At 35.8% G+C, this 17,553-nt stretch overlaps 1 protein-coding gene across 8 annotated transcripts in view; it reads left to right on the top strand.

Annotated features, from left to right (window-relative positions):
• Positions 1 to 17,553, top strand: part of Kcnh7 (potassium voltage-gated channel subfamily H member 7) — a 475,266-nt gene that overhangs the window by 295,947 nt on the left and 161,766 nt on the right. For all 8 annotated transcript variants that reach the window (XM_004835849.4, XM_004835847.4, XM_004835848.4 and 5 more), the window contains exon 3: positions 12,344 to 12,499. In XM_004835849.4, coding sequence (XP_004835906.1) covers positions 12,344 to 12,499 — 156 coding nt within the window. The remainder of the gene's footprint in view (positions 1 to 12,343; positions 12,500 to 17,553) is intronic.

The raw sequence follows: 17,553 nt of genomic DNA, 5'->3' as shown, positions 1-17,553 counted from the left end.
TTTCTCTATACAAAATCTTGTTCTAAGCTTCACGTGTATGAATTCTATTGAATAGTGTAAAGCTTATGCTGTGATCAAAATGTACCTTACTTTACACCAACTCATGAACTTTACTCGTAGGGATTAATTGCCTATCTCTGGCTGAGGAGTTGGCAGATGTTTCCTTTGTTGGGTCACTCTCAGTTAATAGACTTCTGGTAACTTTCTGTTGTAAAGATAGTCTCAGTACTAAAGCCACAACTTACAGCTTGCTTCAGGTCCACTGCAGTCAACAGTGGACTGTAACCTTCTGCTCTGTCCTAGCTCTTGAAATACTGCTTGCTATTTTCTCTCCTCCAGGTAGAAAGTGAGGGAGAAGGAAGATGATGGAGCAGGGCATTTCTTACCTTGCTAGCCTGTTGGCTCTCTCTGGTCTACATTGGTCAGAACTGACACTGTCACAACTAGATACTTGGTGGGCTCTTTAGAATATCTGCTGAGATTCTATCCCTCTATCTCTCTATACCAGGGTTCTTTGATCATTCCTTTCTTGGTCTGCATCAGCAGGTAGCTTACCCACTGGCTCTTCCTCTGAAGTCCACTCACCCTTGATCTCGTGATGTTGCTTGGTCTAATGAATGGGTCCAGGAAAGTAACCAAATAGTTTGTAATGGTTATGCTTCTCTGGTGGAATTAACATAGATAGATAGATAGATAGATAGATAGATAGATAGATAGATAGATAGACAGATAAAATTATGCAAGGGATTTATTAGATAGACATGAAGGATTAGGGGTAGGATACTCTACAATGGCCTTCTGTAAACTAGAGAGACAGAAGATCCAATAACTGCTCAGTCCAAAAAGCTGGAAGCCTCAGAACAAAAGGGATCAAAGATGCAGCAATAGTCCAAGGCTGAAGGCCTGGTAGCTCCCTAGAAAGTTGCTGGTGTCATCCTGCACGGAAAATCTGAAGACACTGGACAGTGAAACGAACACAAAATGGCAGTAGCAAAAGATATACCTGCACAAACGGGATCAAGCTTGCAAGCACAGGCCAATTTCTTTCCCCCTTTCATTTCCTCTAGGCTGGAAGCCTGTTCCATGGTGCTGTCCACAATCAAGGGAGGTCTTCCCCTCAGAACTTGCTGGCCTATGGAATATCATCTCTGGAAACTCCCCACAGTCAAGTCCAGAAGTATGCTTTACTCATCTTCTAGGAAACTCTTAATCAGGTCAAATTGATGATATTACCCATTACACAGTCCTCAGCTGACACAAGCATAGGTCTGTTCCATTTACAATGTGTCTGGCTCTGCTGAAAAAGCACAGAGGGCTTACATTCTCCATCCCTACAACCATAGGATTGAGGTCCCACTCCCACCACCTACCTTCTGTGCATTCAAATTATCTTTCAAATACCTATACACTGTGTCTCAACTTCAGGGAACACATTTCAAAGATCTCAAGTGGATCCTTAAAGGTTCTCTCATTATCCTGGCCTTAAAAGATAGAAGCTCCTAAGGTGAGAGGCAAAGAAACTCATAGAAATTGTCAGGCTTCTCCAAAGAAATCTCTTCTTATTTCCTTTACACCGCTCTCCTCTCTCCTCCCAAGCTGTTTTACATCCTTCATATAAAGGTTCTGTCACTTTCCTTTGTAAATCTACAGGTTTCAGATAGAAGAAATTTATTTTCACTTTAGTTTCCTGTTATCTATTATACTATTATATCATTAAAAAAGAAAATCTCCTATTCTAATACCCTATCACACAGATACTATATCATTTGATCCCCAAAACAATTCTATCAAGTAGGGATTAATCCCAGTGTACAGTTGAGGAAACTAAGGTACTTTGACTTTTAGCAAATATCTGGAGGTTTACTAAGCCAACAAAGAATGGAACAACCAAGATTCAGATTCAGATAGTCTGAGTAGAGAGCTTATCCTCTTAATGAACAAACTGTATATGGTATTTTGCACAGATACTATGTAGTTGGACAATCAGTTAGTGCTGAAGTAAATGGCACTTGTCTAAAGGGAATATGAAAGTTAACTGTGATGAAAACTTGAGTAAGAAATGCCCAGCTGATTGGTTCAGCATATTTCTGGATGTGTCTGAATAATGGACTTACTGAAGAAGGAAGACCTACCCTGGGTGTGGATGGCTGCAACCAATAGGCTTGTAGCCTGAAAAGAATAAAATGGGAAAGAAAAAAGGAAGTCTCACTTCTGTTTCTTCAGAAAAGCTCCAGTCTTCACCATTGCCCTGGACATCAATATCCAGGCTTGCAGTGCAGCTTTTTCAGCCTTGCAGCACAGTCTCTGTAGCCTTAGCACAGACTCTTCAGCCTTCCAACTGCAGACTCTGCCCCTTCTTAATATGGGCTCACATAGGACTTTGCAATGAGAGTCAGCCCTTCAACTTTTGACTGGATTCTTCAGATCTCCAGTGCTCAGAAGGCCCTTTTGCCTTTTTCCACATCTAACTCTGCAGGTGGCCATTGTAAGCCTACCTTGTTGTTATAGCTTGTGTCTTTTTGTCTCCCTAAAGCTTCATGCAGTTATAGGTTGATTTTTTCTGAGGTGGCTGGATCTAGAATGTATGATCCTGGGATTAAGTGTGTGATGTTGACATCAAGAGTGTGCGATTGTTAAATTAGTCCAAAAATTGGTTTGGCATAGCTCTGAAAGTGGATAATAGGAAGGCCTTCCTGCATGTGAGTGCTACCTGCCCTAAGGGCCTGAAGCCTTGATAGAATATAAAGTACATAAAGAGATCTGGTGTGGTTGCTTGTGGCTTGCTGCTTGGTGCCTTCTGCCTACCTGTTCTGTGATTCCCCTCTGCCATGTCACTTTACCTTGAAGCCAGCGGACTATAAACTGAAACCTTTACAAACTGTGAACTACAATGCAATTTTCCTTCTTTAACTTTGGGTGTCAAGTATTTTGTCTCAGTAATGAGAAAAGTAATCAAGACATTGGTAAATCCATATGTATGTAAATATATTAAATCTGTTCCTCTAGTGAGCATGGAACTGACTGATACAGGGGGAAAAAGCAAACAAAATTACTGTGTCTTGGAATGGAATTTTTCATTTCTTCAGCCTTTATGCAAACAAAATTTGAAAAGGAGTTATTTGAAAAACTTATATATATATTATATTATATTTCATTATATATTAAATATATTTATTATATATTTATATATATTTATTATATATCTCTGTAACTCAGTGAACAAGATCCCACAAGTTTAAAATCTTCTTTGATGGAGCCAGGGGTTTAGCTCAGTGGTTTTGCTGCCTGCTGCACAAGCGAAAGGACCTGAGTTCGAGCCCCAGTACCTAAAAAAAAACAAAAAATTTCTTTGGGTACATTCCCATATTTCAGTTTAACTATTTAATCAAGCACTTTAAAATTCTTTTCTATAATTATGTTCTACTTCCTTTGCTCTAGTTCACTCTTGAATGCATTCCAGTTTCCTAACCACTTTTCTACCAAACTTCTCTTGAAGAAGTTACTCATGGTTTCCTTTTTATAGTTGTTATAGTGATCAGAAGCAAGATCATACAATTTATCATGCCCATATTTTTAAATACTTCCTTCTCTTAGTTCCTGGTACATCACAATCATGATTTTCCTTCCACTTCACTTTGTGTTTTTCTAAAACTTTTGCGAGTTTTTATGGGTATTCTCTTTTATTTGCAGTTCCTCAGGTATCAGGTCCCAAACTTCTACATCTTTATTTATTCCTTAAGAATCATCCAGATTTTCTTTCTGCCACTGCTGGTGATGACATTGGACATAAGAATGTGAAGATAAATAAATGCTACTTTTAAGAATATCTCTCAGGAGCCTTCCAGGCCACCACACAAGTACCCCAAGTGCAAAGGGGCAGAGCTGCCCCCAGGGTCAAGGAGGAGGTAAGTCTTCCAAGCCCTCATACCACCATCCCCAACACAGAGGAGCAGAGCTGCCCCAGCACCTGGGAGGTGAGCCTTGAGGGTGCCAGCAGCACACTCTCTGTTTGAAATGATAAGACATGTACATGAGTCTAAAAACCAGACTTCCAGATCCCCAAAGGGAAACAAGATGGAACAATTAATACTCAACCACCTAGACTCCCTGAACTGGCAACAAAACAAGATCAAGAAAAAAATGAAATCAGAAACAATTTCTCAGATAACAGCAGAGACTGTGCCCATAGTGCAAGACATGATTAATAAATCCAGAGAGGACACAGATTAAAAACAATAGAAGAGATGAGGAACATGATGGAATCCCAACATAGGAAACAGAATCCATAAAACAGATGCAAACAGATTTTCAGAAGATTAAAAACTCCATTGAAAGTTTACACAGCAGAATGAAACAATGTGAGGACAGAATTTCAGATATAGAAAATAAGATTGCAGTTAGTGACCAGGAAAAGAAAAATTTCTTTAAAATAGTAAGGGACTATGAGAAATAAATCCAGCAGCTGTTAGACGATGCAAAGATAAAAAACATAAGACTGATCGGAGTCAGTGAAGAAACAGAGGAGAGTCCAGAAGACATAAAAAAACTATTCACGAAGTGGTGGCGGAAAGCATCCCAAGAAGGGGAACAGAACTTGAAGTACAGATAAGTGAGGCATGTAGGACTCCAACTAGCTTGGATCAAAAAAAATATACGCATAGGCATATAATTGTTAAGATTCCAGAAACCCAACAGAAGAACAAAATTCTACAAGCAGTGAGAGAAAAGAAACAAATCACATACAAAGGAAAGCCCATCAGAATCACAGCAGACTTCCCAACGCAAACCTTCAAGGCAAGAAGAGCTTGGAGTGACGTATTTCATGCCCTAAAGGAAAACAGCCTCCAACCCAGATTGATGTACCCTGCAAAACTATCTTTCAAAATGGATGGAGAAATAAGATACTTCCATGACAAAGAGCACTTAGGAACTTCATGAAAAGCACTCCAAAAAGTTTTAGACAATATCCTAGGAAAAAACAATGTGGATCACAACCCCAAGAAGCCCAGCAGAATGAATCCATCAGGGGATAAAGAAATTAAAAACCTCTACTCTGAAAACTATAGTACTCTGAGAAGAGAGACTGAATATGATATCAGAAAATGGAAAGACATCCCTTGCTCCTGGGTAGGAAGAATCAACATAGTGAAAATGCCCATACTTCCAAAACTGCTATATAGATTCAATGCAATCCCAATTGAAATTCAAGCAGCCTACTTCATGGACCTTGAGAAAACAATGCAAAAATTCATTTGGAACAAGAAGAGACCTAGAATAGGTCTAGAATAGCATGAGCAATTCTCGGTAACAGAGACATGGCAGGGGGTATCACAATCCCCAACTTGAAACCATACCTCAAAGTTACTGTGATAAAAAGAGCATGATATTGGCAGAGAAACAGACCTAAGGGCCAGTGGAACATTTACAAGATACAGCAGCAACTCCAGACACACTCAGCCACCTCATATTTTACAAAGGAGCCAAACACCCTCACTGGAGGAAAGATAGACTCTTTAATAAATGGTGCTGGAAAAATTGGGTTTCAATTTGCCAAAGATTAAAACTAGACCCATCTCTCTCACCAGGCATGAAACTAAAATCAAAATGAATTAAAGATCTAAAAATTAAAACAGAAATGCTGAACCAGCTGGCACAGAGATTAGGTAGAACTCTTGAAGACATTGGTGTAGGAAAAGATTTTATGAACCAAACCTCAGTTGCCCGTGAACTAGCATAAACAATCAACAAGTGGGATCTCTTCTTACTAAAAAACTTCTGTACAGCAAGTGAAACTACCAACACTATGAAGAGACAACCTACAATCTGGGAAAAAATTTTCACCAGCTGTCCCTCAGACAAAGGTCTACTATCTAGAATCTATAAGGAACTTAAAAAAATCAGACCTCCCCAATTAAGACATAATCCAAAACTGGACATCTGAAATGAACAGACATTTCTCAGACAAAGAAGTAGAAATAGCAAATAAACATATGAAAAAATGTTCAACGTCACTGGTCATTCAAGAGATGCAAATGAAAACAACACTGAGATTCCACCTCACTCCAGAAAGAATGGCTGCTATCATGAACTCAACCAATAACAAATGCTAGAGGGGCTGTGGGGAAAGAGGAACCCTACTCCACTGCTGGTGGGAGTGCAGACTGGTGCAACCACTGTGGAAATCAGTATGGAGATACCTCAAAGAACTGCAATTGGAAGTCCCATTTTACTCAGCTATTCTCCTGCTGGGTATCATCCCCAAAGAATTAAAAGAATCATACCACAGTGATACATGTGCACCCATGTTCATGCCAGCACAATTTGTGGTAACTAAAACTTGGAAGCAACTCAATTTCCCATCAGCTGGAGACTGGATAAAGAAAATGTGGGGTTTTTAAAAATAAAATGGAGTACTACTCAGCCATAAAAACTGAGAAATTAGAAAATGAGAAATTTATTGCTAGATGGATGCACATTGAGGTGATACACTTAAATGAAATAAATAGGAAACACATGTAAATACCAAGTAGTTTCTCTAGTATGAGAAACTGAAAGTGTAAATAATGACTAAAAGGTATAATAGATAATTTGAAATAGGAAGAAAGGGGGCAAAGGGGAAGGAGAAGTGGGAGGAGTAGGGGAAAGGAAAGAAGGGAATGGAATTAATATGAGAAAATGAAAAAATGGAAACAAAATCTTTGTAAATAGGGAGGGATGGAGGGGTTGAAGGAAGGGCAGGGGAATGGGGAAAAATAGGAACCAAAAGAGATTATGTAAAGGTGCAAATATCCAATGATGAATGTCATTATATTGTACACCTAAAATATACCAATAAAATTAATTTAAAAAGGAAAAAAGAAGAGAATCATCCAGAATTTAAAATAATCCAATCCCTAATAACTTCCAAATTCACATTTCTGGCTTCTAGAAATCCCTGAAACTAACTAGACTGCTGTCTCCTGTACCCAACTGTTTTGCCTTTATCTTCACTTTCATAGCAATTTCTGTACTAAAAAGCAATTTCCAAGTTAACATGCTCAAAATATGTTGATCTACACAGTCTCCAAATCCATTTCCTCTCACACTCTTCCTCATTTTAAGAAATGGCATCTCCATTCTTCTAGTTCTTCAGCCACTACATTTGTATTTTACTCTTATGCCTCTCATTATCTTGAATTTTATCCAATCCATCAGTGACTTGCTATCAGCTTTACCTTCATGTCAATTTGATAAATTCTCCTTCTTTCCATGGAATTAATATAGCATGGGTTTTTTTGATATGCCTAGGTGGGTCATGGAAGTATAACCTTGGGGGTCTATATGTGTTCCCTCACTCCTTCCTCTCTGGTTGTGTTCCCTTGCCATAAAATGTTCAGTTCTGCTCTGCCACATCCTTTGCCATGATGTTCCAATATTAAAGCCAAAAGACTATAGACTGAACCCTCTGAAAGCATAAACAAAATAAACCATTTCCTTCTAAAAGTTATGAAAGTTGGGTGTTTTGACCCAGCAATACAAAAGCTGACTCATGCAGAAAATTAGTGCCAGAGAAGTGGGGTCATTGCCATTGGGATCTTTGTTCTAAAATTATACCTTCTGACCCTGGCTTCTACTATCTGTATTCCTATCAGTAAATGGATTAGAAGGCATGTATGTTACACTCTGGAAAAATATTTTTACATTTTTCTGGTGTCCTAAGACTTTGCAGGTGATTTATATTACGTATGTGAAAATAATTCATCCAGCAGAGGAAATGTCGAGGTAGACTAACACTCGGAGTATGGTATAGCTGCTGATGGCTTCTTGTAGCTAGATTTATATTGAGAATTGTGAGCAAAAAGCAGGACACAACATTTGAAAAACTTAAATTTTGGCCTAAAAGGAACTACATGTAAACTTGGGCTAAAAGTTGTGTTACAGAAGAGATTTGTGTTATAAAAAGAAACCAAGTACTTTGTACATGGACAAGAAGAAAGATACCTTGAGGACATCTCAGGAACTAATAAGCTCCGCCCATCAAAAGGTGAAGGTTGCAAAAGAGTAAACCTTTCATTTTAGAAGAAAGGCCCTAAGTCCCTTGCTGTGTAAGTGCCACATATGGAACTATTTATTCCAGATTCATTTCACTACATTTAGCTATCCAGGCAGTCAGAGGCTGAAACAGTCACGGTATAAGGAGACCCAGCTACTGCTTGAGCTAGGAGAAGACTTTGGTGTCCTCCATGTGGTGCTGGGTTTACCTGTATCCAAAATGCAAGAATTGTGGAGTCATGCAGATTTCTAGACAGATTTTAAAGGAAGACTTGGGAGGCCAGGCAAGGTACCCCTGAGAAGCCAGTGAATGAAGCTGTAAAAATGAAACTAAAAATGCATTGGAGACCTCAGGAAGTTGGAGATACCAGGAACATAGAAAATTTACTGAGGGACTGCCAGCTGTGAGTGAAGCCAGCCCTAGAGAAAGATTGGGTTGGGTACAACCAGCAGGCCATAGGGTTGGGGCCACCCAAATCCTATGGAACTCAGTTCTCACCACCACATTCCCTGGATGGTGGACATGAAGCTCTAATACTTACTGTTTATCCTCATAGATTTTAGTCTTGTTTTGTTTCTATACTCTCCTATCCACTTCTCCCTTTCTTTTGGAATACAAATATTTATTCTCTGTCATTATATATTGTAATTATACAGCTTGTTCTTTTTTATTTTTATAGGGGTTCACAGATGAGAATCTGTCTTGAGTTTCAGAAGAGATCTTGACTTAGACTTTTTAGCAATCCTGGGATTCTGTAGATTTAGGTGAAGTGATTATTGTGTTTTGGTTATATGTGGAATAATTGTATCATGTTAGATGGAATTGTAACTTCGTGTTTATTTGAAATTTAAGTATTGTTAAAGAGATGTGCTTGGGTATCAAATTATCAAGTGGTAGAATGTGTCATGTAAGCTGGATTGTCAATTTGATTTGCTTGGGAGCTGCCCAGAGGATTATCAAGGCACACCTCTGTGTGGATCATGGAGGTCTGACTATATCTGCTTTCATGTCCTTGCTACCCTTTCCTCTCTAGTGCTGTTCTCTTGTTCTGCTTTCAGATGCCATGAACTGAGTAGCTTTGTTCCACCATGATATTTCTACCTTTGACCCAGATGACCATAAACTGAATCTTCTGAACCATGAGCCAAATAAACAATTTCCTCCTAAACATTGTGGATGTCAGGTATTTGATCTAGGGAAGGAAAAGCTGACTAATACAACATCTCAAACAGACACACACACACACACACACCCGCCTTGCATCTTCAGTCACACCACCCTAGTTGAAGCTACTGGAATTTCTTGCCAATCATATTGTGGCATTTTCCTAAGTGCTTTCCTTGCCTCCATTCTTTTCCTTTCCTCTCCTATCAAGTGTTCTTTACATACACATAGGAGGAGTAGTTTTAAGTCAAATGAGGCAACAGTGCAGTTTCTCTCTTAGCTGAGAGAAAAGTTCCAGATCCATACTTTAAACTTCTACATGGTATGGCTTCTTGATTCTACTTTGACCTTACCAACTCTACCAGTCTAACTCTTGCCTCACAACCACCTTTCTATCCCAGTTACACTGGCTTCTATGCTCTTCCTTTGGAACACAGGGTGCTGTGGAAACATATATCACATACAGTGGGAAAAAGACACCTTCAAAGCAACTCAAAAAGAGGATTCCTGACCTTACTGATAGATAAGTGATATAATTATAGAGGAGCAATTTTCATAATTATTCAAATGTCTCTGAATTTTCTTGTTCAATGACATTTAAAATTTCACATTCTAAAATAAATTGTAAACGAATGCCATTAACTTTATTTGAATACAATAGATTTTTAACATAGTATTTTTCCAGGTTCATTCAGTTCTTCTATTTAAATATATTGTATGTGTCTATTTTTTCTTTATTGATAATTTAGTATTTCCTGGATTATGTTGTCATTGCTTTTGCTTCCAGTGTTCCATTCAGAAAAAAATTCAGGAACACACAATGATGAATCTTAGGCAAATGTCATTTTCCAAGGTAGTATCCTGATAGAATGTGGAGGTGGTGAATTATCCAACCTAAAATAATTTTGCATTATAAAATATGATCTATTCTCTTCTAAATTCAATATATCTCCTTTCATTGTCTGCTTTCTGGGAGGCCATGTAAGATTGGTAGAGATATTAAATCCCAAAACTAGCAGAGAAAAGCATCTAAATATGAGTTTCCAGCTGAATGTAAATGAGATATATTACTTAATAGAAACATGTAGTATACAATAATCATAGAACAAAAATATCAGATTAATTAAACTTATTCAGTATGCTATGGATCCAATGCATACTGCTGAGCTGTTTTTCTGAAGCACTATGATTTTATGATTTTAAATTCTAGATAATACATTTTTAAACCTTGCATTTGTATTGGAAGACATGATTTTTCCTTTCATTGTGAAAAGAAAAATTACTCTGTGCTAGTACAAACTTATTAGATATCTATCCTCACATTTTTATTTATTGATTTTTCAAAATCTTTTTTATGTTTTGTTTTACAATCACCAGTATACCCCAAATATTGAAAGATTTGAAACTGTTAAGCAACAAATCTGTGAATTTATAATGATATTCTAAGTGATCCAGGAAATGTCATTTTAAGTGGTAAAATCAATATGTATTTTGGTTCATTAGGAAAGTACATAATGGCTATTTCTCAAATCTCTTCAGACTTTCTGTTTAACCAATGTGTATTGTGATGCCTCGCCTGAAGCACTTCTATATTTAGTTCTAATGGAACAGCCTTAAATTGCTTATTTTCTGTTTACTAAATTCAGCCTGTTTGTTACCATGGAAATGATGACAAGTGCTCTTGCTATTTTATTAAATAAATTGAAGATATAGCTACAATTGAAAGTATGGTATGTCATTATTAAAGCACATTTTTCAGTAGCTTCAAAACCAGGGCCACTTTTATATAAAATATGAAAGTAGTTATGAATAATATTTCAAATTTGGTAGGCTATCCATATTTGAAAATCAAAATATAACTAACAGTGTCATCCCTAACAGTCTGTGTTCTAAAAGTGTATTTGTAAATCAGTTCTTTGGCAAATAGAACACATTTGCTCAGTGACATATTTTCACAAGTCATGATTAACTCTCCAAACCAACCTTCAAAAGCTGTTCTTTATGATGTTGTCAGTCTAGAGTAGTGTAGTAGATTCCATAGTAGATTTTGTTATCGACACTGGTAACAGGCTCTGGCAGTAGGAGCCAGAAGAAAGGAATAGCTTATCTCTTCCTTGCTTCCTTCTTAATAGTCAGATGTGAAGGACATTATTTTGAAATAGTAGCATCTGCTGCCTTTTGTGAATGCTGGGGGCTCCAACTGCATTCTTCAGTTATCTGCCAATGTCCCTACACCCAGCTTCTGAAGTTCCTGCCAGATCAGCCTTGCTTTTAACTTAATTCTCCCTCTACATTGAACTATTACTCTCTACCAGATTCAAAATGATTTTAGCTAATTAAAAAATATATTCTCTTTTCTGAGAGATCAAGAACCCTTACAAAAGTTTTTGCATTTAAATAATAGAAGAGGAGGTCAAAAATTATAATGTTTAAAAAATTATTACAATAAAAAACATATTGCCATTGATCCCCCTCAAAAGACAGTTGATTTAAAAGATGTCAAGATCAATGGTGGTAGCTGAAGAGAGTAAAGGATCAAATTAACAGTATAATATAGACAAAAATGTGTTCTTACTTTCTAACAAATTTTAAAAAACAAACAAAACTTTGTAATTTGGGTAATGCCAGTTTTGTGTAATTATTAAAACATATCCAGGGCAGAATGGACAGTTTACTATTCTATGTCCAAGAAATTGAAGGAGGAAAAAGACATAATTAGCTTAATGGTAAAATCAGGTTGATACAAAACGAGTTACCCTCATTGTTTTTATACCTATATCTTATATAGGTTCATATTTCATACAAATATATAATGAAAGGCTGAGAGTTTTTTTCTAAACACAAAGAATATTTCTTTTTTTTCTATAGTAACTGTTACTGGGATCGGTGTGAAATCTAATAGAATTTCATATTCTGTCTTTCCACAATACAATAACTGAATTAGCCTGTAAAATATTTATGTATCTTTCTTCATATGTAAAGAAATATATATATGCAATAAAATATGATGCAAAAAATTAAATTATTTTATTGAATTTCTGCAATTAAGATAGAATATTCTGTAAGAGCATATTTTAAATTTACTATTACTAATAGTTCAAAATGAAGGCACATTTTTTACCTAATGTTCATTTTTCACCTCCTTAGGGTCTACTTTCATTTGTAACACTCACATAATTCCAGTGAAAAATCAAGAGGGTGTGGCTATGATGTTCATCATTAATTTTGAATATGTGACGGATGAGGAAAATGCTGCCTCCCCAGAGAGGGTAAACCCAATATTACCAGTCAAAGCTGTAAACCGTAAGTAAAAGGCAACATTTACTTAAGGCTCTTGAAGCTCTGCTGCTGTAGTAATTTTAACCCATTCTTCATTGTGGTTCAGTTCTCAAAAAATATATTTATATTTGGAGAAATATAGTTTTATACCAGAAAGCTATAGTGCATCTTACGCATTGATGCCTTATGAAATGCATCAATTGTTTTCGAAGTCATTTGACTTGGATATAAAATAATTTATTTCACCAATCCCCAATAGATGGACATTTAATTTGTTCCCAAAATTTAGCAGTTAAAAGTAATATCAGAAAATTATGCCTATATAAATTCATATGAGTATATGTATTTTCTAGACAAAAGTCTTTTCAGGGTCCATGAATGGGATTCCTGGGTCAAAGGGGACATGCATGGCTAGTCTTTTCAGATACTCTCAAATTTCCCTTTATAGAGTTGGGATGATTGTATACTACCACCAGCAATATGTGCTCCTGTTCTTCAAACCTAGGACAACAGAGTGACTCAGTCTTCTATATTTTTGTCATTAAGATACATGAGAAGTAGTTTTAGTTTATATTTGTCTTTTTATTAGTGAGGTTCATATATTTAATCACCATAGACATTTCTTTTTCTGTAAACAATTGTTCATTTTTTTTTCTTTTTTTTTTTTTTTCTTTAGACAGGATCTCCCTACATAGTTCAGGCCAGCCTTGAATGTACTATGCATCCCAGGCTTGAACTCTGGGCAATCCTACTGTCTCCACTTCCTGAGTGTTGGTATTACAGAGGTGTGATACCATGGCCCGCTAAATGTTCATTTCTTTACATATTTTGTTATATATATATATATATATATATATATATATATATATATAGTTGTTGTTGTTGTTGTTTGTTTGTTTTGTTTTTGTACCTGGGATCAACCTCAGGACCTCACATTTGTGAGCAGGCGGCAGCATCACTGAGCTAAATCCCCAGCCCTGTTCTATATCATTTTTATGTCAATTAGTAAAACAAGTGGCAAATAGCTTCCCGTAAGATAATTTGTCTTATTTTTTCATGATTTTTGTTATAGAAAGTTTTTCTTTGTTATGTGGTTTGTTTGCTTTGGTAATATAGGTACTTAAACGTTTTCTTTCGTTTTTTTCCTGAATTTTTGAGTCATAGTAGAAAAGCTTTCACCACTCCAAGGTTATAAGTAAATCCACTTTGCTTTTTTTGGAAATTGTATAGTTTTTAAGATTTCTGATCCATTTAAAATTTATTTTGATGTGTAGTACATGGTATACATTTATTTTATCAATGGCTTTCTGGTTGTTCTAACATCATTTATTAAAAACTATCTTTTTCCAAATAATTTATGTTCCCATGGTAAACTTTATCACACACTAAAGTTCCTTAATTGTTTGAATCTATCTCAACACTCTTTTTTTTTCTGTTCTGTTGGCTAATTGTCTTTAGAATTACATTGTTTCATATATACGATTACTATTTGGTACAACATTCTCCTGTATGGGTTGATATTAATTTCTAGAGGCTTAGGGGGGTTTCTCATTTCTATATGAACTTTAGAAAAAGCTTTTTGAAATCTTGAACAAAATCTTTTTGGTATTTTTATTGGTTTTCTATTAACTTCATAAATTAACATGAAAGGAATTTCTGTCATTGTGACGTTAAGTCCTTTAGTTCAAGAATATGGCATGCGTTTTCATTTTTAAGTCCAAGGTTGTGTCTTTCAGAAATATTTAATATTTTTTCTCATAAGATTAATTTCCTCCTTGGCATTTACATTTCTGTTGTTGCTCTTATAAATGGGATCTTCCTTTTTCCCTATCTTCAGATTGATTTTTGTATTTATAAAGATAGTTGATCTTTTGTTAATTTTATATTCTTATCTTAGTTAATTGTCTCAGTTCACAGTTGCTAATTCATTGACTCTCATGAGTTTTTAAAGTATCATATGAAATCGAGATTGTTTTACATGTTTTTCTTCCAGTTTTTATAGATCTAATAGTTTTTGTTCTGTAAACTTGTAGCTATTGCCCCCAATGTATCATTAAAAAGAAATATAGTGAACAATGTCATGCCTTGTCCCTAATATTTGAGTAAAAATCATTAGTGTTTCCTATTCATTCAAATGTAGGCATATAGCTTGAGTTTTAGGTGGTTTATAATTTTAAGGATATTGCCATTTATTACAACAGGTACACAAATTTGCAAAATGCTTTTTCAACATCTCTGGAAAGGAGTGCACCATTTCTTATTTGTGTAGTATTTTACAGTTGAAGTTGCTAACACAGAACCATTCTTAAATACCAAAAGAAGTCACATTTAAACATGACATATTTCATTCTGCTGCATGCTATTGGGGTTCTCCTATCTAATGTTAATTTGAGATTTCCAATACTTGTTAGAAAGATTGGTATGTAATTTTTGCAGATATATATGGCCTTTCCCTAGTTAGGATCAATGTGATAATTATTTCAAAAACAGAATTTCTTCTTGATTTTCTATGCTAATTTTTCTATTCTATTTTTCTATTTTCTATGTTATGTTTTTATTCATTAAGTTTATTGGTACAACGTAGGTATGCAATGTAATAAGATTCATTACTGGGAATTTGTACCTTTACATACTGTTTGTGGGAGTATAGACTGGTGCAACCACTGTGGAAATCAGTATGGATTAGAGGTCCCATTTGACCCAGCTATTCCCCTGCTGGGTATCTTCCCCCCAAAATTAAAAGAATCACATGACAGCATATGTGTCTACCCATTTTTGTAGTAGCAAAGTTTGTAATAGCTAAAACTTGGAAACAGCCTGATTGCTCATCAACTGGTGACTGGATAAAGAAGATTTTTTCTTTTATAAAATGGAGTATTACCCATAAAGAATGAGAAATTAGAGACATTTATAACTAAATGGATACACATGGAGGCTATATTCTTAAGTGAAATAAATAGGACACACATGTAAATACCAAATGATTTCTCTGGTGTGAGAAACTGAAAGTGTAAATAAGGATCAAAATATATGATAGATAATGTGAAATAGGAAGAAAATGTCCAAAGAGGAAGGGAAGGGGGAAGGGGAGGGGAAAACAAAGAAGGGAAAGGAATAAATATAAGAAAAGAAAATAACGGCAACAAAGTCTTTGTAAATAGGGAGGGGTGGAGGGGTTGAAAGGAGGGCAGGGGAATGGGGAAAATATGCGGAGGATTATTTAAGTAGCTTAATAATTATCTAGACTTTAAAATTTTATTTTGACTGCTCTGTGAAATTTTCCAGGGTTAGTGGATTTTTTAATTTTTATTTTATTGGTACATTTTAGGTATACAATATAATTACATTCATCATTGGAAATTTGCATCTTTATATAATCTCTCTTGGTTCCTATTTTTACCCCTTCCCCTGCCCTCCCTTCAACCCCTCCATCCCTCCTTATTTACAAAGACTTTGTTTCCATTTTTACATTTTCTCATATTAATTGCATTCCCTTCTTTCTTTTCCCCTACTCCTCCAACTTCCCCTTCCCCTTTGCCCCTTTTCTTCCTATCTCACATTATCTATTATACCTTTCAGTCCTTATTTACACTTTCAGTTTCTCACACTAGAGAAACCTTTCGGTATTTACACGTGTGTCCTATTTATTTCACTTAAGAGTATCACCTCAATATGCACCCATTTAGCTATAAATGTCTGTAATTTCTCATTTTTTATGGCTGAGTAGTTAGTGTTTATTTGTGAAGTAGCTCTCTGACAAATTTCTTTTTCTAGTTTTCTATTCCAATTAACAATCTTAACATACTATTTTTGTTACGTTTGATTTTCCTAGAATTATTTCATGTAGATTTGTAAAATCTGTTTTAATAGAATTTTCCAAAGTAGTCTTTATAGTAATTTTAAGATTTCCTCTGTTCCAAATCTTCAATTGCTCATGAACTAGCACAAACAATCAACAAGTGGAATCTCTTCTTACTAAAAAGCTTCTGTACAGCAAGCGAAACCAACAACAGTGTGAAGAGACAACCTACAATCTGGGAAAAAATTTTCACCAGCTATCTCTCAGACAAAGATCTACTATCTAGAATCTATAAAGAACTTAAACAAAATCAGACCTCCAAAATTTAAAGACCCAGTCCAAAAACTGGCATCTGAAATGAACAGACATTTCTCAAAGAAGTAGAAATAGCTAATAAACATATGAAAAAATGTTCAACATCACTGGTCATTCGAGAGATGCAAATGAAAACAACACTGAGATTCCACCTCACCCCAGAAAGAATGGCTGCTATCATGAACTCAACCAATAACAAATGCTGGAGGGGCTGTGGGGAAAGAGGAACCCTACTCCACTGCTGGTGGGAGTGTAGACTGGTGCAACCACTGTGGAAATCAGTATGGAGATACCCCAAAGATCTAGGTCTGGAAGTCCCATTTGACCCTGCTATTCCCCTGCTGGGTATCTTCCCAAAAGAATTCTAAAAATCATACCACAGTAGTATATATTCACCCATGTTCACAGCAGCACAATTTGTAATAGCTAAAACTTGGAAGCAGCCCAAGTGCCCATCAACTGGAGACTGAATAAAGAAAATGTGGGTTTTTTAATAAAATGGAGTATTACTCAGCCATAAAGAATGAGAAAGTAGAGACATTTATAGCTAAATGGTTGTACATTGAGGCAATACTCTTAAGTGAAATAAATAGGACACATGTGTAAATACCAAATAGTTTCTCTAGTAAGAGAAAGTGAAAGTGTAAATAAGGACTAAAAGTATAATAGATAATGTAAAATAGGAAGAAAAGATGCAAAGGGGAAAGGGAAGTGGGAGGGGTGGAGGAAAGGAAAGAAGGGAATGGAATTAATATGAGAAAAAGAAAAAATTGAAACAAAGTCTTTGTAGATAAGGAGGGATGGAGGGGTCTAAGGGAGGCCAGGGGAATGGGGAAAAATTAAGAACCAAGATACATTATGTAAAGGTGCAAATTTCCTATGATGAATGTAATTATATTGTATACCTTAAATGTACCAATAAATTAATTAAAAATAAAGATTTCCTCTGTTCCTAGTTATTTCC

The sequence above is a fragment of the Heterocephalus glaber genome, unplaced genomic scaffold, assembly GCF_053883595.1.
Source record: "Heterocephalus glaber isolate CG9 unplaced genomic scaffold, H.glaber_assembly_v1.0 deba00000347, whole genome shotgun sequence".
Taxonomy (NCBI): Eukaryota; Metazoa; Chordata; class Mammalia; order Rodentia; family Bathyergidae; genus Heterocephalus; species Heterocephalus glaber.
The sequence above is the reverse complement of the archived record's forward strand: the minus strand, read 5'-3'. Positions and strand labels throughout refer to the sequence as shown.